Genomic DNA, 16113 nt, shown 5'->3' with positions numbered 1-16113 from the left:
TTCCTTTAAAACCCTGACCATAAACAAAGATTTGAAAATCACACATTGACATTTACAAACACGCTGATTGTCCGGACCTGTCGTAAGCAGCCCACCACAAGAACCTGACATCACACCGCCCACTGGACTCTGGTTGGGAGGAGGAGAGGGAGGTAAAGAGGGGCGGGGGGAGGTGAGGTGAGGGGGGGCTCGGGAACAGCAGGAGATTGGGTAATCCCGGGGAGGAGAGGTCCAGGTGAGATGGGGCTCGGTGTGATGGAGGTATGGGGGGCGGGGTGGTGAGAGGAGATCACAGTTGATATTCTGAGGTTTCCTGCGCATGTGTTGGTGTTTTATTTTGAAAGACGGTGTGTCTTTATTCAGCCCAGAGCGTTGCCTAAATGTCCTCGCACGTTTTGAAATGAATCCTAAATATCCTTCCTCTGTTTTGCATGAATGAGACAGTGACGCAATGTGAGAGTTCAACAAAGAGAGAAATGACAGGAACAAAACAACCTGGGAGTAATATATTGTATTTTCAGAGACTTCTGTTTGTCTGGTTAAACCTGCACCAGACTCCAGGAGGCTGGGGTTTGCAGTATATCAGGGTATAAATAGTGTCCTGTATGCAGTCAGTCACAGAAACTGAATAAACTTTTAAATACTTTCTGCTACTCTTTGTATAACCCTGAAATATATGAATATCTGGCACCTCTGATAGACACAGGAGAGATCTCTGCTGTTAGTACAGTGAATGGCCATGTGTTTCCCTGCATGCTGTGTCCTGCCTTCACTGTTCTGCAGTAGACTTTAACCTCGGATGCATCTGCAAACTATGTTATACTCTGTGAGCCCAATGTTTTATTCTACTGTTTTGTTTATTTTATTCCCGTTGGCTTCTTGTTCTCTCTAGAAATCTCCGGACATGTACATCACGTACAAACCTGGACAATTCAGTCGCTCACCGGCTCACAAAATCCATCATCATTATCATGGAATGCGATCTTAGTGACTTATAAGGTGGAAAAATTTGTTGATGTTGAAGTCAATATCATGTAAGAGCTGGACACTGGACTCCAACATGGCGCCCATTCACTTTGAATGAAAGCTTTACAAATACTAAACCTTCATGGATTCAAAATTCGGAATATCGGAAGTCAGGTGACGTAGTACAGAAAGCAACAAAATGGGGGGGGAGGGGTGGACAGTTGGGTCCAAAAACGTAATACTTTCACCCAGGAGACCGGCGTTAAAAAGTCAATGTTGATGTATTTTAAATTACATAACATCGCCTATTATGTAAGAAAAAAAAGACCCGATCATTTCCTGTGAAAACGGAAGTTTATTTTGCCAAGACAACATTGACACTAGAGAGGAAGCTAAAAACGCCTTAATTTGAAGCGTAGGCCGTAATTTCACGAGTGAGAATGTGTTGCCAGGAGACATATTAAAGCAACACTACTGAATAAAACAGTAGACTCCGATGACATCACACTTCACTGACTTTAGAGTCCTTTCTTGGTCATTTTGTGGGTACTTGTGTTAACTTCACAGGAGGAGACCTTTCTCAGGTTAAGTCATTTTTGTTCCTTCAACATATTGTTTTTCCACCTTATGAGTCGCTAAGATTCTCCTTCCGTAATTTGATGAACCGCCGAGTGGCTGAAATGTTTCAGGAGACGTCCATCCAGGTACGGGACACATCATTTTGAAGGTCCTGCATCATGGCGAGTGACTACGTTGCTTCAGTCTCTTGCACTTAATTATTTGCCTGGTTTATAGTTTGCATGGGCAGCTGTGACAACAGGTTGACACGCTTTCAACATAACTGACAAAAACACCTCACTTCCTGTCTTTGGCACCTCCCGACTAACCCTGATCCTGAGCGGACAGGTCGTGACCCCTGAGTGTCTGCAGACCACATCGTAGTTTTTTTATTTTAATTTCCCCAGCAGCCTCTGTAGTCACAGTGAAGCAAGGACCTCTTGGAGGAGTGATACAAAAGTAAGAAAGGTAGTTGTATTAGCTGTTGTAGCGAGTATCTTTTTTACATTTCTTTTTTTAGCTCATTTGCTTGTTTCCTTTATTGTTGTGTAGGTTGTGTTAAACATCTACTGCTGGTTTGAAGTCATAGCATGTGTGAATAGTCACAAATACACTGAGCAGGCTGAACAGGGTCCTTGAGAGAATCCAAGAAAAACAAAAAAAGACAATAGCAATTTAACAATAAAACAAAACTTAACCCCGAGAGAACTCCACCTCTGCAGATTCTGCTCATCTGCGTGCTTCTATTGGTTGAAATGTGTTTAAATGCACCGTACATCCTGGTGGTAGTTTACGACAAAGTAAACTCCTGCACACTGAGAACGCTTAGGCCCACACATCCCCTTCATTGTTTACTTTTTCTCGATTGATCATGAAATCATTTTTCATTTTGAGACTACTATCTTACTAGAACAGAGGATGGTAGAAGAGTGAATACAGACACAGAGATAGTTCATAGACATTTGTACAAACATAACGCCATCTAGAAATAAAGTCTGACATGGAAACATCTACCAGCACCAGCCGCTGCATACAAGACGTAGAATCCACCTGGTATCTGCTTTTTCTTTTCTTTGTTTTTTTTAGCCAAACACTGGTTCTGCTGTTGAAGACACCACTTTGAAGCGTAGCGTGTTTAATTTTGCTAAATGTTTTTAACAACCTACTATAAGCATGCTAAGCTACATGCAACAGCGAGTCCTTTTCCAGTTGTAAACACCGTGAGCGGGAAAAAGGGTAAAGAAGACGTTCCCAGTGGTCATGACGCCATAACGAGGTGGTTGTTGGTGATTTTTGCTGGTGCTGCATAAAGTGGCTTGGACCTGCTACAGTTTTGAAAAAAAAATAAGAAAAGCTGAGCAGAGAGCATTTCCGCTGGTTTTGCACACAAACAGTGGGCTTGTGTTCTGCATGTGCGGGTAGTGAACGTGGTCTGAGTGTGTTTGACAGGACAGACATGGAGACATGTTGGACCAGGACCAGAGGGAGGAGGGAGGACGGTAAAGCACCCTTTGAGGCCGGTTCTTCAAACCTGAGCAGTTCTGAACCAAATTCAAAACCGTATTTTCAACCTGACAAACATTGCATATTTTTCCCTCGTAAGCACAGATCTCATGCAATACAATTCACATAATTTATCTAATCTCCGACCAATATCTCTGATTGATAGACTATTAATAAATTAGCTAATTTGTGTACATTCTTAGCTGTCTAGGCATGCGATTTGTCACCCATCCGTACAAAAATAAATCTCCTCGTGGATCGTCCAAGCAGCACAAAACACCGCCACAACACCACCTCTTAAGTGCTCTTCGTTCTGTCTTGGGATTTGGTGAACTAGGCAACGGTCTCAACACGGGAGAGCGATAAGTGTCCGCTCAAAGCTATAATGACTAGCGGGAAGGTCGAAGCGCAGGGCAGCGAATGGAGAAGTGACGGGGTGGAGGAAGTGTTATAGTGGTATCTCATGATCAATACAACTCTCCTATTTACACAATGCCTCTTACTCAGCCATCAGTGACGGCTGTCGTACTTTAACAGTCTCAATTTAAACAGTCTGAACGTTTTCTAACATTGCGCCCAATAAGCCGATTTGGCACTTTGATTATCACGCAGCACACGGAGGGCCTAAATATTCTCTACTGATTTCTTGCTGCGCTAATGTGGCCACAAATGGAGTATCGGCTTAGATTTAGCTGTTTAATATTGCGTGTTGCGATAACCTAAAAATCACTCTCGGGAGTCCTAAAACTGCAACGCACCCAGCATACTTATTCACTCTTTAACAGAGATCCCAACGCCACAACCTGCAAATCCTCCTGTGCCCCATGAAACACGCTGCAAAGGACGAGGGATACAAAAGCAATCAATAAGGCCATCATTTGGAAAGAGTAACACAATTGCGAAGCCTTGAACTGCAGGCGCGACAGTAATCTGCTCTGGTCTGCCAGCAACAGTCTGGCTTCTGTCTGTGGGAATCCGTGCAGCTTTTCACCTGAAATATTACCCACTCTTGCAACTCGGTTTTCATCTCCTGCAAACCCCCCCAGCACGCTCACATATAAATGACTGCCTTCCTCTTTACTCTCTTGTTAGCCTGCTGAACACAATATTAGTTACATTCTTCAAAAGGAAATAATAAAAGTCTATGACAGGACTCTGTTTTACAGACTTCTGTCATGTACCGCGGCCTAAAAGGGTGCTTTTGGGGATTTTGGGAGGGAAAGAGATGAAGGTCGATAAAGGCGTTCTTAGCGAAGCGTTCACACACACACACACACACACCGAGCACAGCTCTCTCACATGAGCATGGACACCGACATTCACATGCATGCACCTTTACACATGCACAGCCGTGGTTTGAGCCATGCCAGCCTTTCAGTGCGTCACAAAGTTGAGCAGTAAGCACACTGAAATAGCACAGGCATGTAGAGGGTGGATGGTGCCCGGCTCGGATGGGCATCATGTACTTCTTCTGTATGTACACCATCAGCCAACTGGGTGAGGGAGAGCTGGCTAATGCTGCTGGCACTTTGACCGCGAAGACTAAACTATTACTGACACTCGGGGCTGAATTTATTTTTGTACACATTCTGACACGTGTTTATGAGAAAAGTCAAAATGTGATGTATTTAGGATCACGCGATCAAGCTGGATTTTGGAAGTAAATAACAGGCTGGCTCGAAAAAAAAAAGAGTCAATTGTTTTGAGTTTTCACTGACCTATGGAAGCCCATTTCTGCCAAAAAGTAGAAAAGTTAGGGATGATAACGAATAAAAAAAGACGGAAAATAACTGTCGTACTAAGTCATTAATAGGACAAAATTCAGGGATGAGAAAAGAACGTACTTACTGAAAGTCATAATTGTGAGATTGTAACTCATTTATTTTGGCATCCCTAACTTTTGTCCTGTTGATTAAACTGGCTAATTGAGCCGAACATAGTTCTCACTAATCTGGCGATAGCAATGTGCTTTCCTACGCTGCGTAGGAAGATATAAGATGAACGATTAAGTTGTTAAAACTTTAGTCATCGGCTCGTTTTAGTCGTTACTGCCAAACCTCACCTCAGTGAGTCGTCGACTTGCTGTAAGTCGGTTTGGTTCACACGGAAGTTAGCTCGCTGCAACGGTCGCAATGGCAACGGTACACATAAAAAATGGCCACCGCTCTGACCGTTCTGCCACGTTGACTTGAAGGGGAATGTCCCTTGTACTCCGACTCTATTTCTATGGCGATAGCATTAGCATAGCATTGTCTGCAGATGATGCATTTTTTTAAGAAGAATTTGGAGACTTTATCTTAGACCTTCTTTCTTTCTTTTTTTCAGTAGCTATTCTCACACTTAATCATTAACAATAAACTAAATCCTGGATTTCTTTCACTGTGGCCAAACTCACTGAGGACTCAGTTAAGCCGAGTGCTTATAATCCATGTTTGTCCTGCCGGGAATATGGTAAACTTTCTGTTGTCTGTTTCTAGTGTCTTTCCTCGTCCTCTCAAGCTTCTCTGTGCTGGACCATCAGCCACCCTGGGACATCTCCACCCCCGAGTGCCTCATTCCAGATGTTTTGGATTTGGACCTTCATCCTCCAGGAGATTCAGTCTCTCCCTCTCTGTGTGAATGCTTAAGCTTTGCCTCATGTGTGGTTTTTGTAGCCTGACCTCGTTCCAGCTCTCCGTGGTGGAGAGGAGGTGGTGAGGCTCAGGTCTTATTTGTTTGGCAACACCTGGAAGTTGCATGACATCCTCCCTGATCCATATCGTTTACAATCTATCTGTAATTTTGTCCTTGATGTAATTGTACTATGTTGGTCTATTCTATACACACATCTATTAGGAGAGGGATCTCTCTTCTGTTCCTGTTATAGTTGTTTGTTAGGGGAGTCTTCCCTTAAGATGATTGTAAAGTTGTGATATTGGGCTATATATAAATACAATTGACTTTTCTTTTTCTGCCAGGAGTGGGCTTCCATATCAACGGAAACAACTCACAAACACTCCCAACCAAACCAAACAGACGCAACGCTCTCCCACCTCCACACATGAAACATGTTTTCATTCAGGGCTAAGAAAGCAATGAGGGCTTGACTCGTTGTGTTCGAGGTAGACTCAGGATCCGAGTCCTTGAAGTCTACCGGACACTCGTCAAGAACCGGACACAGAACAGAAAAAAGGTACATTTTTGATTGTGAATTGAGAAGACAAAAAAAAGATGAGCTAACAATGTTTTTCATCTAAGTTTCATCATCATTTATTAGAAAATGTTCTTTTACCTGAGAGAATCCTTCAATAGCTTCCTTTACCCAGTCACAAAAAGTGGTCTGTGTTTGTGTGTGTGCATGTGTGTGTGTGTGTGTGTGTGTGTGTGTGGCTCTAAGCTGATGCTCTCATGGGTGGGCGCATTATTAAAAGCAATCATGAGATTATTATTTTCCCACAAACGTATAAAAACAAGATCTGCTCAGATGAGAAAAACGCCGAAAGGTCCACCCACTCACTTATTACACTTCAATAAAAAAATCATAGTAAACTTTATAATTAGCCATTAACCGACTTTGCCTAGAGGCTGAAACTCTTATTTTGGAATGAACAAAACACAAACCATTAAATGGTGCAAAAGGCATTTGGCTTCGGTGCAATTTACATTTTGTCACAATTATCACCACCAGAGATTCTTCCACTTATGGCGGATTGGTTTGGGCCATTCAAAGTGCATTTTAGTTAAGTGCTCAAGTTGAACGAGGGGTCAGCGGGTTGTAGATTCAATTATTTTCTTTTAAAGATTTGCAAATCAAGTCAAATTGTCTCCTCGCGTCTAAAGCGCAGAGGTAACGGGTTAAGTAAACTTGTTTATGCTACAAACATCCCACTGATGGACATCCACCACCCAGAATACTCTTTAATGTTACATTAGGTTGGTCGGAGGACAGAATAATTAAGGCTTCACACACATCTTGCAGTAAGTTTGAATTTAGGGGCTTGTCTAAATCTTAAATTGTGGCCTTAAGGTTCAACCCACCGAACCATGAGAGCATCGCATCAGGTAGACGAACCCATACAAACACACATAAACATGCACACACACCACTTTCTGAGCAGTTTACAAAAAAACAGCACATCTCGTAGAATCCATATTCTCCACAACATCCCCATCACCCCTCCTACTGGTTCTCCGAGACCACGGGACTACCGTGAAGAGTGTACCGACCCCCCCGGGGACCAGCTCGCCCGTGCAGTCCTGACCCTTCGCCCACACAAAGAAGCGAGGGTCTTCAGGTCGCGTGAAGAACCTCTGGAACTCGAGCCAGGCCGAGTTTGATTTCATGAGCAAGACGAACCCGTTGTTGTTACACACCGAGCTCATCTTTTCGGAGGGAAACTGCATAGACATCTCGCTATTTGCATGTCTTCACAAACTCTACATTTGGCATAAAGGGGGGGGGGACCAAACACAAACCAGAAAAAAAACAAAAAAAACATCACAGACAATCTCCACCCATGTCCAATGTGTCAACATGTGAGAATAAACCGGATCATGATATCTATGGAAGGGTGGGCTCGGAGGGGCCCCCCGCAAAGCCAGCCTTTTGAAACCCCCACACGTGGCTCGTTGTGGTCCAAGTTCAGGGGTATCGTCATGGACCACAATGACTTTCAGCTTTAACCAACGCTGTAGAACCAAGTATGGTACTGTCATCATGATCCAAGACTCCATTTACACTTCACTTCATGTGTCTTGGGCAGACTGGATAGCTATTAAATAAGTAGAAATGCATCTGAGACGCTTTCAAGAGGAAATGTGACTGCTCAAACCAACCTGGGAGCTGGTTTCAGATGCACTCTAGCCAGATGTTGAAAATGTATTCTTTACTCCTCCAAAGTGTGACTTGGTCAGTAAGCTATCTGTGGAAGCTTCTGGTGTTTCTGACAGTTACCAGTTTACCACCACTCTCTTGACTCGGGTGTGGCGACATGATCTGGCATATAAGGGGCTTAGTGTCTTAAATCTGGAAGACAAGACACTTGAAATGTAAATGGAGGTCCTTGATGTAAACTGGTCCAGGTTCATGACTAACTTGTTTTTAGAGAACCGAGGCTGGCTTCTTGGGAGGCAATGGGGGTGGCGGACAAATGGGGAAATCCATTTTGGCCTTTTCCAACATTGATGTGAGCGTGTTGCAGCCACGTTAGCCGACATTCACTCGACTTAATAACCAGCTTAGGTTGGATTCATGTCTCCCTCTCCCACCTCCCACTTTACTCAACAAAACCACCTCACTGCCCTCCTAACACTTCTGCCACCGTGGCTGCTGGCCACACCCACATCAATAGTTTGGAAGAATCTGATTCCATAGGTGAACACACACTCACACACACACACACACACACACACACACACACACACACACACACACTATAGGCATTCATGTGTAGCGTGTGATGTCGTGGTGAGAATACGAGGGGTACGAATCTATCTCTTTGCAAACAACAGGAGGCACAGGGTTCATGATTAATGTCACGGGGCACTTCTGAATATGGATCAGCATGCACATGTGAGAGAGTGCACACATACAAATGTATGAAGCATTACACATTACTTTGCTTTTTTTTTTTAGTCCCCCCCCTCCCCTCTTACATGGGAGCGGGATGGAGAGGTTGAATTTACTTTTTGTTGCAATAAATCTCGAGTGTTGTATGTGTTTGTATTTACATCCTTGGTTATGGCCAAAATAAAATGAAACGAGAACTCAAAAACAGAAAAAAAACATATAAAAATACACAAAATTGCACCTTGCAGACGGGCAATATATATTCTCAGTTTTGTAGTTTGTCTGTAACGTCTATGTGACACCACTATCTTTTCTGCTGGTGTGTGGAAGTTGGGTTGTGGGTGCCGGGCTCAGGTCCAACCCCTCCACCCCCCCCCCCCCCCCCTCCTGTCAGCTACATTCAATACCATATAACTCTCAGCCATTACAAAAGTCATAATCCCTCAGTCTCTGGGCCATTCACATTTTAGGTTTACTGTCCATAGACTGTGCCTTTAAGTTGGAGAAGTGCTCACATTAGCAGATGATCTCGAGCGTCTCACAACCAAATAAGATAGAGCACAAAAGCTTGAGGGAAGAGTCCTTTTGTAACTTCTACTGAGGCGTACACACAAGCACATATTATCTTAACGTATACATTGTTATTCTTAAATCTATATATGCATCTCTGAACTTTCACATGTGCCTGCAAAATATGACTCCTCCCAAGTTCCTTTGAGTTTTGTGTTGTGTGAGGTATGACAAGATTGTTTCTTTTTTTTTTTTTTTGTATTTTCAGTTTCTGTTGCATTATTTTTCCTGTTTGTGTTTTTTTTCTTCTCCAAAGTTTCATTTCATAAAAAAAAAAACAAAAAACAAAATATATATATATATATATAAAAAAGAAAAGAAATTCCTGTTTTGTTGGTTGTAAATTCCTCCTGATAAAAGGGGACGGACGACTGGACAGACACACACACAAACAGATCAGTTGGCTTATCAACACAAAGTATAGATGTGAAAAAGAAGTGACATATTCTCTGTTACACTGCACGCATGGTCAAAAAGTGACTACAGCTGTTTTTTTTCCTTTTTTACACAGAAGCAGTTTAAGCGTCAAAAGAACAAACAGAAACATAAGGAAACAATGATGAAATGAAAAACATCTCCAATCATTTTGTTCAGGAGTCCATTTCTTTTTTTAAAAGTCATCTCTTTTCATCTTGTTTCGTGGATTTATAATAATTTCATATATCTTCTTTTTTTGTTTTCTTAATCTAAATCAGACTCAGAAGGTAAAGCAGCATTATAACCCCGACTGTCACACACACATACCCAGTCAGCTCACGAGAACAAAGGACATCAATAGCTTTTTGTATTTTCTTCTTCTCTCTTTTTCAGTTATTTTTACGTAGATGTGTTGGAAATTCCAAACCTGTATCTCTGGCACGAGGGATCTCTTTGTGATCCTCGCCATGTGGAGGTTGGAGGTTATCCTTTTGGAGGGAGCTGAGGGGGGACGTTTGGGCTCGTCAGCTGGCATGCGAGGGGGGGCTCATATGCGGTTGTCGTTGGAACTGAAGGGGAGAGCGTACGTATCCCTGCGCCGCCACCTCCCACTCCTCCCGAGTGTTCGTTAACATCGTCTCTACAACCGGCCACATCGCCCCTCTCTCTCCCACGTCAATGATGGCAGTGAGGGGTCGAAGCCCTCAGCTTTTATTTTTTTGTGTTTTCTGTCCCACGCTTTCTTCTGTTTCTCTTACATCCTCACAATCTCGCGCTCAAGTCTCTCATTCCCATTGCCGTCGCTCTGCCGATCACATTCATTCGGTGGTCGCCACTCTAAAGGGCGGTTATGGCCAGCCTTGTCTCACAAGGGAGAGGCCTGGATCCCGTTTGGTGTCAATGATATTTGGGGGCCAAACTACGGGGGAGGGGGGAGGCGACCCACTCAGCGGTGAGTGGGTCGCCTCCTTCCCTAAGCCTAACCTTCCCTAAGCTAGATTGCTTAGGGAAGAGGAGAGAAGATGATTATGGAAGGGAGGGCTCTGAATTTGAAATTCCACTGGGCTGACGCTACAGGAGGGATGATGGGAGAATTATTAATTAATTATTAATTAATTCTACACAGCCCACAGTTAAGTTGGTCTAATACTGACTAACGGGTCAGGTTTGGGACTGAGCCCACTGATACTGCCAGCATCTGTTACACAGAGCCACCAAAACTCACCTCAAATTCGTACCTGCCACCCAAAACTCGCCCCATAATGAGGCAGGGGGGGGAACTATTGGGTAATCCAACAATTGTTGGTTAAACTTTGACGAGTAAGGGGCCGAAAGGGAGGACCGCTGCAGTAGTGCAAAAGCTCCCACCAGCCTGGCTGGTTGGGGGCTGTTATAACGGTGGTAGGGGAGCAATTTAGTCTCGAGCTAGGCTCCAGAAAGAGCATCCTTGTCGATTACCCACGATCCCCTGCCGCGTGTCGCTCTGCTGAGGTACTTCCCAGGGGTGCAGGTTACCCGTCCTGTACAAGCACCGAGCGGCGAACTACTGCTTGGCTTTGAGTATATAATATATTTTCTTAAGTCTTTCTTTTCCTTTCATTCTCCTCTTGCAAGAGTGGTAAACCCAGTTAGATTTGGCTTGGCCCCAGAATTGGAATGAACAGACTGGGCTTTTGTGATCAAATCAACATTCTTGAATGGTCATTTGGCTAGTACACTATGATACCTGCCATGGATGTTTGCCGTGAGATATTACCGTCATAGTGGTGAGCGTTGGTAAAGTGCATGGGACTAAAAGAGCTTTTGAGCTGCCTCCTAAGAAGCTTAATTTCGGTGGAGAACATTCTACTTTTTTCTACGTCTAATGCACGGTCCTTGCATGAATGAAAGCTTATTTCCATGAAATATACATCTGTCAAGATCCAACGGCAGCCATCATGAGTGCACTGTGGAAAATCGCCATGATGCAGAAGGAAACAGCCCTTTCTCTGCATGCTAATTCAACGGGCGTGGCCTCCGAGGTTTTTTTTCCCCCCAGGTACTCTCTCCGTCATCTGTCCTCTTGCTGCTCGCGTAAATGGGCTGCACGCATCTACGCCGTCCTTCGTCGCTTCTGTGAGTCGGTTTCCGTTTTTGATAGGAACAGGTAAATCCAAATTTCAAAAGACGACACTTGGTCCCGTATAACAAAAAAAAAGAAAAAGAGAAACCCGAATGCGATGGGTACCATTCCCTGGAGTCGGTAAAAAATAAAAAAAACCTTTTCCGGGGGGGGAGATGGCTGGCCCTCCTGTCTTCAATGGTAATTCATTTCAACCAAGCGATAGCACTGAGGGTGTGTGCGTGTGCGTGTGTGTTCATGATGCAAGTGTTGTTTTTTTGTCTTTCCGTGACTACAAGTGTGCACCGACGTAAATATTATGCACATTTGCGTGTTAACCTACACATGCGCCAACTTGAATGGTGTATGTCTGCAGCTGCCCCGTGTCCACAGAGGTGAGGTAGTGCCTGACACCACGGGGGCAGAATCGCGGCCCCAGCCTGGGGGTGTAATCCACTTTTTGAGGTAAATGGTAGCCTTCTTGGCATTTGCCTGCTTTCTCAGTGACGCCCATGGTTAAAAAAAAACAAAAAAACAAAGGCAGATGTGTATGGAAGCCTTGGAGGGCCACATTGAGAAGAGTCCGTGAGGAGAGGACTCTGTACAAACCCTGCAGGTGAGGGCTGTATATCGACACTGCCGCGCAGTGCATACAGTAAAATGAGGCATTCACGTTACTCTGAGGTGATGTTGTGTGTTTATGTGTGTGTGTGTGAGAGAAAGACAGAGAGAGTGTGTGTGTGTGTAAGATGAGCTTTGCCGTCTCGCTGGTCGCTGCTATTGAAAACCTCCTTGGAGGCTGCGTGCGGGAGATTTATTCTGACTCTGGCTCCGACTTTACAGTTCAGCTGTTAAATCTTGTTTCCTCTCTCCATCTCTGCTCCTCCCTCCCTTCCAAGTGTCTCTCCCCCTTACTCCTCCCCTCCCTCCCTCCCTTCTTTCTCTCTGTCTTCTTCTCAATGCACTCAAAGCCTCATTGTCATTAATATGACGGTGGGCTGCTGGCACAAGCAGCGCGGGCGATGACAAGGCAAGTCAGCTCATATGTGTGTGTTTCTTTGTGTGTGTCACAGGAGCCGGTCCAATGACAAAAATGAAGGTAGATATGGAGCCATGTTCTGCACATTTTTTTGTTTCTCAAAAGGTAGACAACACAATTTCATAAAACTGGAGTAGCCTTGTATAAATATAGCACCGGTTTTTACTGGAATCTAAGTACGAAGCTCCAAAAAAAGAGCTGTTTAAACGGCTCAGATTGAGTTGAGGAATCGATAAAAGACTAAAGTCTGGTAGCTCTGCTGTACTGCAGCCATTATACACCAAAGCAACGCTTAGAGCATCTGCTGGAAATGTCTTCAATGTGCAGTGTTTGCTGATTGCGTGTGCATGCATGACTGTGAGCATATATGTCACCTGTGTCCATATCTCTGAATTACAAGCCTTAACACTTATTCAGAAATAATACTGAGAGGTGCTGGAAACATGGGCTTCAGGTGTGTAAATCTGTGACCGCTTTAAAAAAAAGAAGAACCAGAGAGGGGGAACGGACCCCTGCAAAAGTGTGCTGTTCTGAAGAACTGAGGTGGAACAGGCTGAGTGTGTGTGTGTGTGCGTGTGTGTGTGTGTATCGGTGTACGTGTCTTGGCAAATGGCTACAACTCTTACTAGATAAGACATCATGCTCAGACAGAAGGGCCCCCACACGGATTTTAAAACAGGGGTAAGTAAAAGGAGGAGAAAGAGGTGGAGGAGAGGGTGTTCGTGAAACAAAATCCCCTGTTTGCTTGACTCTCCTGTTGCTGGTGTGTTGTTTCTGTTATTGTTGGTTCCACTTGTTTGTTTTTCTTTTAAAACCACATACTGTAAATGCGATGTCGGAGAAATGCAGAGAGGACTCTCCCTCCATCCTTCCCCTATAAAAAAAAAAACAATGGCCCTTCCCATCTCACGAGTTTTCCCACGGTTTCCTGTTCCGCCCTTCGCGCGGCAGGCGGCTGAGTTTCACACCTCCTGGTCCTCGAAGACCTCCAGGAAGAGCGGCGGGAAGAGTTCGTTGGGACACTCCACCTTCATGTGAAGGAAGCGGCTGGCGTGGCACGCCCCGATCATCCGCAGGTCGGTCACCTTCATCAGGAGCTTCGGCCAGAAGTGAGGAATGTTGTGCTTGCGGTAGTTGATGTAGTGCTCGAACGCCAGCAGGTAGGTCTCCTGGCACTTCTCGATCTTGTCCATGCAGGTGAGGCCAGAGCGATCTGGTGACGGACGAAGGAAAAAACATCAACTCAATGTAATTCTAAAAAACGGTGTGGGCGTGGCAGCATTTATTTTAATTGATATTTTTCGTACTTTCTAAAGTAGCAATAAACAAGTGTTTGTGTTTAACTTATCATTATGAAGTAAATATTTATTGCTTAATGTAAAGACTACAGAGCAGAGTGTAGAGGGACCTGAGGCTCCGTCGGTAATAAAGGTGTTGAGAGTGTTTAAATGTTGAAGTGTCCTCTCATCCCATCGGCAGTTTGTGGTTATTTACGGTAGTATTATTGATTATTGATTAAGTAAAGACCCGCCCTACTCTGCCTCTGATTGGCTAGAACGCTTCTTCTTAACACAGGTTCATTACTGATGAACTAGATAGGTGGATGGTTGGTGAGGTTAAGGGGGCAGTTACTATCCCCAGTAGTATGGCGGATGGTAGACCCACCATTATACACATCCTCTCTTTATTTGCCTTCTATTATTTCATACTAAACCCCCCCCCAAAAAAAGAGTTTCTACAAAGAACAAACCAAGTGTGAAGGTTTTTTAATCACATTTAGGATGAATTTTTCCCTTCATTCAACACTGAATATGTATGTGGACTTTAATCTTCAAGCCATAATTACATTCTGGCTCACAATAGGCTACAATATATACAGTGTAAAGCGGCGGGTAATGAATATGGACTGTCATGGAATTGTGTCTCCGAGGGCACAGAAGACGGAAAATTTACATTTACATTATATCGAGCTGAGACTCCGAGACTACCAATGTTCTGAGTCGTGCCGCTGTACGTTTTTAGAAAAGCAAGTCAAGAAGTTCTGAAGTCTTCTACCTGAGCTCATGAGCAGCACGGCCTGCAGCAGCGCCACCTCCGTGTCGTCCAGGTTGAACTGCGCCAGGCTCCTGCCCAGGTCGAAGATGGCGTCCGACACCACGCCCAGCCCGCCGTTCTTCAGCTGCTCGCGCTTCACGGCCATCTCGCCGCTCAGCGTCAGCGTCTCGCTCTCGGGGTCGTAGCGCATGGCGGCTCGCAGCGACATGATCTCCATGCAGCAGCCCTTCAGCAGGATGATCTGGTCTTCACAAGGTAGCTGGTGGAGAAAGGTTGTTTTGCCGATTAATTATAAAGCATTGTTTAGAGTAGAGACGACAACATGTTTGTTACATTCAGGTAGTTTTACAGTAAAAAATAAATAAAAATCATCCACACAGACATAATCAATTCACAAAAAAAAGCCGAAATAAGATATGCTCTCAAGTATAACAGAACAAAAACACATCACACCACTCACACAATCCCCCCTGAGAGGAAAATACAACACAAAAAAAATACATTCCTCGATTTCTCATCCATTCATACGTTGAATCTCAACACTTGACTTGAGATGGATGTCTGGTATCATGTACGAGGAGTTAGGAGGTAACAAAGGGAGGAGGCGGTAGAGAGGAAAGGACGGGAGGTAGAAACACGAGGACGAGTTGGAACAACAAATGTTTTCCCCTGATGAACACAGATTATGACTAATACGCCTGATTTACATGGATATTAGATTATCTGGGATGAAACCCATTTAATTAAATCTACAGACTCCGGTGTGCTGAACTAAAATGTCACCTTCGTGTAAGCTTGTTTCATATTCCGCTGCTCTTGACTGCTGAGCAGATTAATTGGCATTAATTGGCTTGATTTGTCTTGTAAATTTGTACCTGGAGGGCACGCTTGATTTTTAGAGGCTGAATAAACGCGTTCTTTGTTTCTGTGCGTTTGTTGTCTGTAATTCACTGCAGTGGCACGAACAGGTTCTCTCTCTCTCTCTCTCTACCGCCTCTTACATCAGATTACAAAGCTTCTTCTTCTATCCAACACAATCTATTATATTGTGAATGAAAGATAACATATTAAACATAACCGATTATCTGCTTCTGTGTCTGGAATACTAAAACTCTGTGTTCTCATCTGCTGACGTTTGCTTTCTTCATCTCTACAATTAATGGAACGTCCAGCAGCGGCGTGAGGAATGTATTCTAGTTCACGTAGTAGCATCCGTCATGATAGTAACATTTATATTATAATAAAACAATCTGAACAAATTCAACTTCTTTAAAATATGCTGATTAAAAAAAAAAAAAGTGACGACCTTTACTTTCAGAGCTATCGTGATTTATGTTCTCAAGAACAACTTATTTC

General features: G+C 44.0%; 1 protein-coding gene across 5 annotated transcripts in view; it reads right to left on the bottom strand.

Moving 5' to 3' along the window:
* Positions 1-9474: 9474 nt before the first annotated feature.
* The window catches only part of thrab (thyroid hormone receptor alpha b), a 113705-nt gene continuing 107066 nt past the window's right edge, over positions 9475-16113 (bottom strand). For all 5 annotated transcript variants that reach the window (XM_031844274.1, XM_031844271.1, XM_031844270.1 and 2 more), the window contains 2 exons: positions 14758-15016; positions 9475-13915 (listed from right to left, as the gene is read on the bottom strand). In XM_031844274.1, coding sequence (XP_031700134.1) covers positions 13665-13915; positions 14758-15016 — 510 coding nt within the window. In that variant the 3' untranslated portion in view covers positions 9475-13664. The remainder of the gene's footprint in view (positions 13916-14757; positions 15017-16113) is intronic.

The sequence above is a fragment of the Anarrhichthys ocellatus genome, unplaced genomic scaffold (assembly GCF_004355925.1).
Source record: "Anarrhichthys ocellatus isolate YVR2014 unplaced genomic scaffold, GSC_Weel_1.0 scaffold4, whole genome shotgun sequence".
Classification (NCBI taxonomy): Eukaryota; Metazoa; Chordata; class Actinopteri; order Perciformes; family Anarhichadidae; genus Anarrhichthys; species Anarrhichthys ocellatus.
This window is presented reverse-complemented; position numbering and strand designations above follow the sequence as displayed.